The following is a 12,308-nucleotide window of genomic DNA, read 5'->3' as shown; positions in this document are numbered from 1 at the left end:
GCCCTGCTGCTCTAGTAAGCTGTAACAGGTCCTTCCACAGTCTGCAGTTCTTGCGGAAATGGGATCTTACTTTTGTCCCCAAAGGCAGCAAACATGACATTAAATCTGAACATAGTAGGGAGATTCTTACTTCCCGGGAGATGCTCACTTTTTGGCCAAATCTTCAGTAGTAAATGTGAACTTTCCTACCAGCCTAACCTCATACTGATCTCTAAAGCTTTAGATCAGGTTTTTCAAGCAGAGAAATCTCATTTAGAAACACTAGTTCAGCTCTACTGACTTTCATGGAATAAGTCTTGTCTGGCCGTGTAAAAAGTCTAGAATCAGGCTCTAGTGGTTTGAAGCGGGCAAGTAGACTTGTGCATTTTTTAGAAGGGAAAACCGTCACCAAAGAGGTTAATATACAACTTCAGTTCAATCATAATCTATTTCATTTTCTCAGAACTTATGGCAAATATATCATACTCCCTCCCTTTTCTTGTTTTTAATGCATATTCCTTGACAAGCCTTTCTCTTTCTCCTGATATTTTTCTCTTTCTTTATTAGTTGGGATAGAGGGAAACACTTCATTTACTTTCAGATGATTCACATGTGTCTTCACCCAGACCCTGCTGTTCAGCTGGGAACTGAGGACAGTAAATGTGTTTGTACCCAATAAAACAACCAGAAAAGCACAGAATCTGTGATTCCCTTGGTGATCATACTGTCCTAGGTATGAATGATCATCTGTCCTGATTAACCTCTATATGTCACCATCAGTTCTGTGTCCTTCCAAGTTTAGGTTGTCCTGGAGGCTGACCGTTAATTTTAAGAATTCCCATTGGCCTCTAACAAGACTGAGGGGAAGGTATTAACACAGTTTGACTTAGTAGCACAGAAACACAATAGAGTATTTTTGGTATATGATTCAGTTCTGGATGAACTTGCTAGGCCAAGTCTCTCTGGTGTAAGTCCAAGTAAGCAGTGTTGTAGAAGAGGTGAATCTACATAGCCTTTTTCTTCTCTATTTTATTGTTTCTTTTTAAAAGTTTTGCTCATTTTGCTTATGGGTACCTAAGAATTGTACAGAACTAAAGAGCATAATTATAACAAATTGCATGCAGCATAGTATACCTTAGTTCCAGTATGTTGGTGACATTGCCAGAGGGAAAGATCCTTCGGATGTAGTTGAAATCTCCAACATAAAGGCTTCCATCAGACCCACATGTTAGGGCAACAGGAGCCAGGAGTTTGTTACCATCTGCAAGACCATTGCAGCTTGGACAGGAAATGCTACGTCTGCGACCGTTGCCCATAATGCTTCCAATTACAGGTGGCTGCTGAGAAATAAATTGGTTTTCCCCATTTCCTTTATGCAAGATGCCTAGAGGGTGAAAAAAAATCAATAAGGGAATTAAAACAGAGACAGGGAAACTGAGACTCAAAGAGAGCACAAAATAGCAATGCTGGATGCTGATGGGGAATCTACCACATGCAAGGTTTATCATCTTTTATAGCACTGTTTTATGATGTTTTCAAATGAGGGGATCCCTATCCGAAATACACATTTTTTACAGCCCCATCACATTTTTTGCAGCTTAAAAGGATGTGGGGAGATCAAGAATGTCTTTGCTTTTCAATGAAATACACTTTTCAGTATCTCATGCATTTTCACTTGCCTTTTCTGTCCTTCCTTGCTCTGCAGGAGCCTACCAAGTTACCAAAGAAAAAAAAATCATATCTCTCATGAGAAGAAGAGAGACAGGAAAACTATGATGCTTTGTCTAGAGATATGTTTAATCTGCAAAGGTTAGAGGAGCTCTGCTTACATTCTCAATAATGAACAAGTGTAGAGTTTTCATCAGTGGTGCGGGTTGAATTAGATGTTTGCTCCCATACCACTGCTGCCATTTAGAGGGAGTCAATACTTCCATATTTTGAACATGTTTGATCATCTTTCAAGACTCTCTACTACAGTATTGACCTCCCTTCAAGGATATTGGTGCTTCCAGTTTTCCCTTGTGACCCATGAAGTCTCTAATTTCTGTAGTGGGGAAATCATCATGAGCAAGAAAATCTAAGCATTGCAGTTTCAAGAAAGACCTGATCTGGGCATAGACGTGGAAGGATAAGGACTGAGGGCAAACAGTCTTTTGAAGCTAGTAGTTAGGTTTCCCTTGAGATGGTGAAAACCTCACTGGAGAAGTCATCCAGAGAACTATGGTTCCAAGAGGAAAGCTTAGAGCTAGCATCAAAGAAATGCTAGCACATTGCAGGATGTGTCAGGATGGATTTACAGTCGGAGGTAGGTCCAATCTGAAAAGATTCCACTGTTTGAGCTACAATCTAGCCTAGGAATATTTCCCCTGTCATCTCATTATTTTATGGCAATACAAAGTTAGAGATGTCAACATGTTTCATAGACATTCAACCACTTCATCATGGCCACCTTCTTTTGGATTTATGTACATCACATTGCTGCTAAACATAAGTTACTATAAATAATTTGTTGGTAATATGTGTATGAGAGTGCATCTGTTGGTCAGGTTTCTTTCCTTTCCTTTGCTTGAACTTTTAATGATGTGAAACAACAGGGCCTTCTAACCCTGCGCTACTCCTCTGTCATTCGCTATAGTCAACCTACCACTTTGTATGTTCAGGGCATGGTGTTTGTCCAGAGACCATCCTCCAAGTTTGGAAGCATCGATTTCATAACCTTGAAGCACAGCTGTCCTCTTCTCCCACAGGATCAAGTCAGGACAAGATTCATATTCATAACCCACAGAAACTACGGACAAGAGAAAGACAAAAGATCTCCCAGATTAGTAATCCAAAAATACACATTCTGCAGACAGACCAGAGTTTCAATTGACTGAGGGTATTTCTGCATTTCTGGCATTTCTGCAGGTGACTCCCAATTTCATCTAAAGCGTCACAATAATGCAGTTGTTTTCCTCTTTAAAGGCCACTTTGCTTTAAAAAAGGTCAACACAGTTGTAGATTTTGGGTAAACATGCCAAATATTTAAAAGACACTGATTTAAAGACGTACTTTAAAATAGTGGGTATTCCAAGATATTACACAAGAGTGTAAACCACTGCTAGTCTCATAAAGGTGCTCTTATCTACTATCTCTGCTCTAAGATCACGTCAGGAATTTGACAAAAATCATGGCCTCACTTGGAAAGCTAAGACTTATACAAATGAAGCAAAGAGCACTAAGTCCATATGTGTATGAGACAAGAATCCTAGGCCAGAGCTGAACTGTGACAACTGTTAATGTCAAAAGGCCAAATAGCAAAACACAGTTTCGCTTGCCATGGTATCTGATGTTAATCAGGAATACCTCTGCTGAATATATTGGAGTTACTTAGAGTAAAATGATGTCAGTAGGAGGAGAATCATGTTTTTGATAGAATAATGACTTCTTTATGATTTTCTCAGAAGAAGTAAGACCTCGCTCTTCTTCTGCCCTATCTGATCTTTCCAGCACTAACAGCTTAAACAGCGGGAATTTTAAGTTCTGCACAAACGAAAAGCAATTATAATATCTCATTTTTTGGCCAGATAAAAATAAAGGTCTGATCTTACAAGTTTCCTGGTGTCTCCTGAAAAGTGCTGAGCACAGAGCAAACTCAAGATCCCTCATCAAACACAGACCTTTGCAAGATCAGACAATATCAGAGGAATATGTAATTTAGGACGTGAAAGCTTGATATTTTCCACTGTGCTAGAGAAGAGAATCATCGGAAGCCTGAATGCTGATGTTTTCGATAATCTGAATTACAGTACAGCAAGCAGTACAGTACTCTGCTTAGAGTACTCTAGGCCTGTAGAACTGCATCAGGGAGCATACAAGGACCCACTGCTGATCTAGCATCCTAAAGTGTGTGCAAACATAATCTTTCCATGCGCTCAGAACATGCTGCTCAATCTGGACTCTAGGCTGTGTAAGGCTCAGCAGGTTGTATCAACCACCTGCTCAAGGCTGTGTCTAGTGCCTGAGTGGCAGGAAGTGGCACTCATTCTCCCTCTTAGGAAAGAAGACGCCCCACAGCTCCTCTACAGGGACCTATCTTCAGCTGGGCTATAGAGCATCAGGGAACCACCCTTCTGTCAACAAGAGCTCCAATTGCTAGTTTGGGATCTCTCTCATCTTGCTGATATCATTGCCTTGGCAGCCCGAAAGATGTAGATTAAACTCCATTGAAGGCCTGTGACTGAAATTCCTCTGGCTGTCAGTCAGCTGGGAAGCAACCAGTGCAAAGCACATCCGCTGCATTCACTATACATTCAAAGTACCCCCTTCCCTCTAGAGTTTTTGTTCCACAGGACAGACTAAGTGAAGTCTGGGATGCTACCAAGAAGAGGAATAAACTTTGTCTCAGCATACATCTATGCACAGCTTCCTGCCTCAGCAAGGACTTCAGCTTCTGCCCCTGCGAAGTGGATGACACTAGACATCTTGCTAAGGTGCTGTGGATGTCGCATGCTGAGTATGTGGGGCCCGGCTGTCCACGGCCTTGTAGCTTGTGACCTTCTTTTGTAGGTGTAAACAAACACACAAGACAAGAGAATAGTATCAGGCCCCGGTTTGGGATGGAGTTCTTGAAAAGGCAGCAAAAAGTAAATCATAAGATCAGGGTAATTCTGAAGGCTAGGCAGAAGGAGAGGTGGAGGATAGGTCCCAGTTCTAGAATGCCTTTCCGAGTAGTGTTGATAGTTCTTAAGTATAGGTGAGAGGCAGTAAAATGCCTCTAATCCTAGCTCATTCCTTCTGTATGGATATGATGGTAGCAGCTCAGGACACATGTGCTGTTTGAATAGCCGGACCCAATCCTCCCCAGTGTAACAGAGGTGGACCAGCACCATATTATATGTTTATTATATAACCCATGTTATGTGTCAGCAGTTGGACCACACTGATCTAGGGAAAGGTTTGTGCATTGCCACTTAGCTGCTTCTAAAGACAGACACAAGCTCTGGGTTCACTTACCAAAGGCTTCTGAGAGCCCATACACCTTCTGGCTGTAGACATCTGTCTTATCCCAGATGAAATAATAGGACAGGTCTGGAGCAGCTGCAAACCACTTTCTGAAGAGGCGTCCCTCAACAGCCACCATGAGATGGACTTTCATAAGGTTGAAGGGAATCGTGGGGTGGGTCATGCTGATCCTCAGGACTGATTTGTAGCCAGCTGTGCGACTGCTCAGGTAACTCACTTTTATTTTACTACCGGAAATGTTAATCTCCTCCTGTAGAGCCTGTGGAAAAGCAATCCAGGAGGTGTTAAATCAGCACTGAGTAGACAGGAAATGGCAGTGAAGCTGTAATTAATCAGACAATTACGTCTTTTTAAAATCTCTGGCAGACGTGTCTATAAAAGCACATTTAGTAGGCACCAGTTATGAAATCATATATGTGATTTATTGGGTTAGCTGTGGAGGGCGAGGAATGTCGTCATCTTTGTCCATCTCTATTATAAGTGAGAACAGGAGAGTAAAGTATCAGGTTTAAGTAAGTGTTGACAACGGGACTCACTGCAGAAAGGAGTCCCCAGACCTAGGGTGAAAGGAACTTGCTGTTTGAGATGATCCTAGCCCATCAGGATAGCTTCTATTTTCTCTCTGGCTTTTATCTGGGCAGCTTTTTATAGCTGCTTATCTTTGCCCCCTGTATTGTTTTTGTGGTAAAATATCAAGCCCTCCTTGGCTTGTGCCGTCATTGATGCTGCCCATCCCTGACCTGTCATCTTCTCACATCACTAGTCCTGCTCCCGCCTTGCTCCTCTGGCTCACTTCCTGCGTCAGTTCTGCCCCTGGTCGGCTTTGAGAGTAGAAAAGACTCAGTGAAGATGGGACTTGCAGCTAACCTTCCTGCTAAAATATAACATGACTTTAGAATTCCCCCCTTTTTTTAGCTGGAGAAACGAAGGGAAGTTTTTTGGAAGGCACTGAAATACACATTCCTCACACCATACTGATACTCCCTTGCAAAATGCTGATTAAAAGGGCATTATCTTCTTTATTCTTGGGGGGGGGGGGGGACTATTTTAGTTGTTACTTTCCAGAAAAGTTAATTCTTAGAAAAGCATCCAACATAGGTATTTTCAGCAAAACAGGCAATATTTGGTAAAGTGTGAAAGATGAAGGTAGAAGCATAGCAGGGTACCTGCAAACTTGGTCTGCTAATGGGATGTGTCAGAAGGTCATAACTAGCACTGTTCTTTCCTGTGCCACTTCTGAAATACTTTGGTGTGCTGGATCCTAAATGAGTTGTGAAAAACACTTCCCCAACACTAACCAGCCTCCACAATATTAAGGGCCTGGAAGCTTGAAGCTAGGAGGGGTCTAGAGATGTGACAAAGGTGATCCATCCATCAGGAGCAATCTGTCCAGAAGGGATCATGGCAGTCCTGATTTACTCCAAGCTATTACTCAGTTCCTACGCGCAGCTCCACCTACGTGGGAGCATTAAACTTCCCTGGGCATGACAAGTTGCTCATCTCTTGCAGGTTTTCAGGTTATTGTTATAAATAATGACAAATCTTGTAATCAAGCCCCTGAAAAGAACTGCTCTAAGCTATTATCCAAGGCCATACACTTTTCAAGTGATAACTTACAACCTCTGAGCACTGCAGCACTTGACAAACGGACACATCCAAAAGTTAAAGCGCTGTTCCACTGTGCTCATAAATATTTACTTTCTCTAATGTAGCCTTTTCAATTTACATATCTCCATGCTTAGAAGGCTGAAAAATGATAGAACTGGGAAAACCCAGGAATTTTAAAATATATTTTATGAGCTTAGCAACAAGCTGGGTTGGGACTAGACTCAGCCAGAGAACAGCTGAGCCAAGCTGCAGAAAAGGTGGTCCCTGGTATCAAATCTGTCTTCATATGTAACCCTTTAGGAAAAAGCCAGGCAGAAATAATTGTCACTGAGGTCCTATTTGCAATGGCTGGTTCAAATCCTTGTCAGAAATAATTATTTCTCTCTGTCATGATCTGTCTCTGCTGTCTCCCATTTCAGAGAACGGGTCAACACAGCAGCACCAAGACACCGAGCAGCACGAGGGATTGTGTTTAAAGGTGCCTGCTTGAAGAGCTGGTTCAAATGGTAATTCAGATTATCCGAAAAATCATTTGTAGTTTGTAAGCAGTACAGATTTAGCAACAAAATAGGGCATTGGTGGGGGAAGCATAATCCAATAGGACATTGATGGGGGAAGAGGGAAAAATAAGTGTTAATATTCTGCACACACCAAGAGTGATGACAGCTGAAATGTGCCCTAATTTTTATTTGGTAATTATTATTTAGCTCAGATAAATTCTTATGCTGTGTCTGGGGTCCTTGCGAAAGATGAGGGCTCTTAGACCTGCAACCAATAAAATCAATGCTCTTTAAAAGTATCCCAACCACCAGACAGATCAGACAGACCTTGTTCTTCAGGCTTATGAGGGATTTTCACAATTTAGCAATTATCACTACCTTGAGAATCTTGAGAAAGAAAGGAATTGAGGGCTTGATTCAGGCACCTTTGAGATGTTCTGTGGTATCCAAGACCTCTGCGTGTGTATGACACATCTAACACAGACGTTGAGATCTGTGCCTTCCTACAGCTACAGCTGGAGGCCTGAAGGGACACTTTGGGGCATCTCAAACGGCACCAACTCTGCTTTTGGCACCTGAACAAAATCCTGAGAATCTATTACTTTGAATATACTGTGAATCTTTTGAATGCACCCAGGTGCAGGACTCTGCATTTGTCTCACGAGGTTCCTGTCGGCCCACTCCTTTGGCTTGTCAAAATCTCCGTGCTAGCCCTACTGTCCAGCCTATCAAATGCTCCTAGCTACGTGTTCACACCTATTATACTTAACACTTCTCTCCCGGCAACTGCATATTATGGAATGCAGCAGCAAAAACTGACAGCCAGGGTTATTTTATATCATATGCTATGCAGTACAGGAGTGAAAAGTAGTCCATTTATGAACTAGTACAGTCAGGATTCTGCCATAACAGCACATTCTCTCATATACTCTGGCACCACAAACTCTGTTAAATACAGTTTAATGTGCTTTAGCTCAGTTATTTGGCACTTTGAAAAACCATTGCTCATTACGTTGCATTAGGTGTCTTGTCTAATCTACTCTTTTACATCTCCCCATGGCCAATGGAAAGGACGGGCTCTTCACAAGGTGAGCCTTGACACGTAACTTAAGAGTGGGATTCAGTTCCAGTTTAAGGCACCTAAATTCAGCTATCTACATGTAAGCGTGTGCATGTGAGGTAGGCATCTAAGCAGCAAGTACAGTCAATGGAGATCTAATCGATACCGTCAATGTGATCTAGATACCTTGGTCAGCGTAATTGATCTGCAGGCTCTACTGACTGTATCAATTAGATTCCTGTTAGCTTTGATCGGAGCTCAGACATCTAGCACACATCCAGATGACTGCAGGTAGGCACCTGATTTATTTGTCCTAATCTCAAAATGAATCCTACCTAGGGCTCGATTAAATTCCATAACTACAGGTGTCTAGTGCCATTTGGGATGTCCAAGGTATCTGTGACATTCACTAGCGGTTGGCAGATATAATGTAGGGCACTGATAGGGAAATAATTCTGCATTGGCAGTTGGAGACCAAGTATGATACTGCAGGGCATTTCAAACGACACTATACATCTATAGTGAGGAGACTGTATTGAACCACCGCTTACAAGTTACACCCCTCAACGCTTTCACAGTCAATAGACACATACTCGTACCGAAGGGGAGTTCTAGAATGTTTTAGCTCCATAGATATAATTAACACAGTCTAACCAGGTTCCTACCAAATAATCAGTGAGGTCATGAACACTGTTTCAGTGTACCAGGTATTTGCTTCTTTCCTAGGCAGCACTGAACATTACCTTTCACGGTGTTTGTTGGATTAGAAAAAAGATGCGTGAAAACTGAAACAAGGATTTGCAACTTCATGGATATTACAGAACATGGCGCATATTTATTGATTAAGGTTGGGACAAACTCAGTGACTGTAACTGGAAATTAATCTGAGAAAGGATCACAGGATTTGGTCCAGTGGGAAAGGTGGAGAGACCACTAGCTTCATTCGTTGCTGGGTTCAGTACCTTGTGTATTACAATTAGGAGAAATGAAGTGACTTCTCTGCTCATTAACGCCACTGCAACCCCAACGGAGCCAAGCAGGAAGCAGACAATCTGTCGGTACACTTGTTATTATTTCTACCTTGGCAGGCTATTATTAGTTACTAAAAGCAATTCCCGGGATATTCTGAATGCTGGCATCTAAAACTCTGGGAAAAACATGTCCAGAAAAGAAAAACTGGCATTCTGCTACATCCACATATTCAAGACAGCCTGGATTTTTAAAGAAAATGGATAATCCAGTGGTTTGGTCCTTCCAGTTTAAAACACAACTTGCCACTCAACAGAACACTCTGAATACACAGCAGATTGCTAAACTACTTTATCTGATTCACACTTCCTTTAAAAAAGAAAAATGGGGACGAGAAATTAAAAGTAATCCTCCCACTCCGCTCGCCTATCGCACATATTATTGAATGTGGTAAAATCCAGCTGCTCCACACGCTGGCCATTTGCCCGGCTGGCTGACCGCACACCTCAGCAGCTTTGCAGACTGAGGGTAGGTCCTCAAAGTCACATCCAGTACTCCATCACTGAGGTCCGTTGCTAATGCCCAGCGAGTGAAATTTGCTCCTGAGGCAGAGAAAGGCATTAGAGCTTACCGGGTTCATAAGCCTTGCGCTCGGCACTAGAGTATCGAACGCCAAAGTGCTGCCTGCAGGCCTGTTGCAGGCTACGCTGCATCCCCGGCTCACCTCCTCCTGCAGATGCGGGGAGGAAGCAAAGCGGAGCCAACGTGGGTTTGCAGCGTCAGCCGCAAGTGCTTCGCCTCCATCTCTCAGGGACAGGGGAAAACAAACCCTCCTGCTAAGTGTGTGCGTGCATGAGTGAGCGCTGCTGGCCAACGGCTGAGAAATGGGGTAACAGACTGGGAACATCTCCTTTTAGGCAGACTGGGGAATAAGAAGGATGCATAGTTGTGTTCATGTTGTTCAGTGCAGGCAAAAGCAGCGCAGAACGAAGTAAAATTTTATTCCTTGGCTCAGAAGGTTCATACCTGGATTTCGGGAACGATAGGACCTTTCTCTGAACAGGAGCTTGCAAAGGATGTCAGCGGAGATGGAGAGACCACGGGGTTGGGCCGGGCAAAGTTACTGAGATCACAGCTTGGGATCTCGTTCTCTTCGTGCCGCATGACTATGGTTTCCATTACAAAGAAGCGATCCCACGGCAGCCACAGAGTGTGCTCCTGGGTGATGAAGGGAGCCCGTTCAAAGTGCAGGATGATGGAGATGCCACCAATAGTAACGAGATCAAAGCTGTTTCAACAGAGGGAATACAGGGTTAATACAAACGGCAGCCTGTGTGCTCGCAGCAATTCCCTAGCAAGCACCCCAATAAGCAATTGCAAGCCCTTGTAAGTCACAGAAACATCACCGCTTGCCTTTTACAAACATAAAACCTAAGGCTCAAAGGAACATGAGTGAGCTGGGTAAGAGCAAGTGGCAAGAGCAGGAGCAGAACCTCTGCTTCCCTGCGTGTAGTTCCCTGTACACTATAAACATTTCCATCATTTTTTTTAAGAGAAAAAAGTTTATCTTTGTTACTGTTTTGCTCATGTTATTTGAGCATACATGCTCATTTCTCCCCCCTTTTTTTTTCTAATGCAGTACTCAACATCCAAACACAGTCACAGATTGGATCAATTCACATGATGAAATCAACTCTTTGGAAAGTGGTTTCTCCGACACGCCAGCATATAAATTGTCTTGGCACCCACTGCTAAGCTGACTAGTACCTAATGCAACCAGGGAACATGTGGAGCCCAGTCACAGGCTGAACCTACTGTACTAGCCCGCGGAAGAAATAAAGAACATTAAGGCAGTCTCTGTGCCACAGCACTCAGCACATACTCTGTTTTCATTCTTCATCATTTAGAGACAGGGATAACTCGCTGCCTGTGGTCTAATGGTAGTAGGCAACTTTGTTCTGCGCTACCTCTGGCCAAGCAACTTTTCTGTGTGAATTATTATTAGATAGTATGATACTGGGGTTGACAGATGGCCTCCAGAGCTGTCCGAAAAGCCGCTCACCTCAATAACGGAAAGACTCTTCCTCTTGACGTAAAAATGTTGGAATAGAAGTTTTAGCTTTTTCTTAGTTTTTAAAATTCACATCTTACCAGAGATGGAGATTTTATGAAGTACACAAAATATATTTACTATGTATAGAGTCAAAAAAAAGGAATAACTGATAAAGGAAGGGATTTTGGCAGTATTTGAGTATCACTGGTTTTTTCCTGTTTGTTTTTCCTCAATACTCATTCAGTTGCAATGCCAGATACACACTTAGGGCAAAGAAAGTTGATTTCTCTTCCTTGCTTCTCACTTTGGGTTTTTGGCTCTGATATATGACAGTCTTGCACAGAATTTTAAGCATGTGAACAGGCCCACTGACTTCAGCGGAGTTGCTCATGCGCTTAGAGCTGTGTCCTTAAGTACCATCCTGCGCTTATGAACCAGGGTCTGACAGCCTAAAGCCAGATTTGGTGCACCTCATAATTATATGACAAAAAACGAAGCTGAAAAAATTTGAAATTAATCATTTTTAATTAATTATGAAGATTTTAGATCTGTTGCAAGAGTTACAGAAGTGTAAGGAAGAGAAAAATATCTTGGCAGGTAATCACTGAGGAACCTCTCTTTTTTTTATGCCCAATAGACTCGGGTGCCATTTAGCAAATAGAATTATGAAAAAGGAGTTATTCAGGAAAGAACTCAAATTAAGTGGGAAAAGATGGAAAGCAGTTCAAGAAGCCAAAGACCTGTTTATCCTACCACTGAAGCGGGGCATCAGCTTCCCAGACCTACATAACTTGGCTTCCAAGAGCCTGCCGAATACCTGGCCAGCTTTTGGCAGCTAAACTATGGCACGTTTGTGCTTTGATGAGAACATTTTTGACAGTCAACTAGCAGTTGGCAAGCCCTGCAGCTAAAAGGGAGCAACTTGCTCTGCCTGGATCTGGGCACTACAAGGGGCAACGGGAGGAAAGAACCAGTGCAAATGATGCTCAGCAAATTTTCTAGGGAAGTGGGAAGAAGGTTTTCTTAGTTGGGAACACCTCCTCTTCACTCCTTCGTGGACAGCTATTGGTCTCAACGACTTGGGTGAGCTTTGGTGAGGGACGGTAACCTTTGGGGGGGATCAACTTTGCCTCTC

At 42.8% G+C, this 12,308-nt stretch overlaps 1 protein-coding gene across 3 annotated transcripts in view; it reads right to left on the bottom strand.

Moving 5' to 3' along the window:
• The window catches only part of TENM4 (teneurin transmembrane protein 4), a 348,755-nt gene that overhangs the window by 68,332 nt on the left and 268,115 nt on the right, over nucleotides 1-12,308 (bottom strand). For all 3 annotated transcript variants that reach the window (XM_062567394.1, XM_062567392.1, XM_062567393.1), the window contains 4 exons: nucleotides 10,147-10,408; nucleotides 4,975-5,242; nucleotides 2,624-2,767; nucleotides 1,114-1,363 (listed from right to left, as the gene is read on the bottom strand). In XM_062567394.1, the coding sequence (XP_062423378.1) occupies nucleotides 1,114-1,363; nucleotides 2,624-2,767; nucleotides 4,975-5,242; nucleotides 10,147-10,408 (924 nt within the window). The remainder of the gene's footprint in view (nucleotides 1-1,113; nucleotides 1,364-2,623; nucleotides 2,768-4,974; nucleotides 5,243-10,146; nucleotides 10,409-12,308) is intronic.

Source organism: Rhea pennata, chromosome 1 (genome assembly GCF_028389875.1).
Source record: "Rhea pennata isolate bPtePen1 chromosome 1, bPtePen1.pri, whole genome shotgun sequence".
Classification (NCBI taxonomy): domain Eukaryota; kingdom Metazoa; phylum Chordata; class Aves; order Rheiformes; family Rheidae; genus Rhea; species Rhea pennata.
The sequence above is the reverse complement of the archived record's forward strand: the minus strand, read 5'-3'. Positions and strand labels throughout refer to the sequence as shown.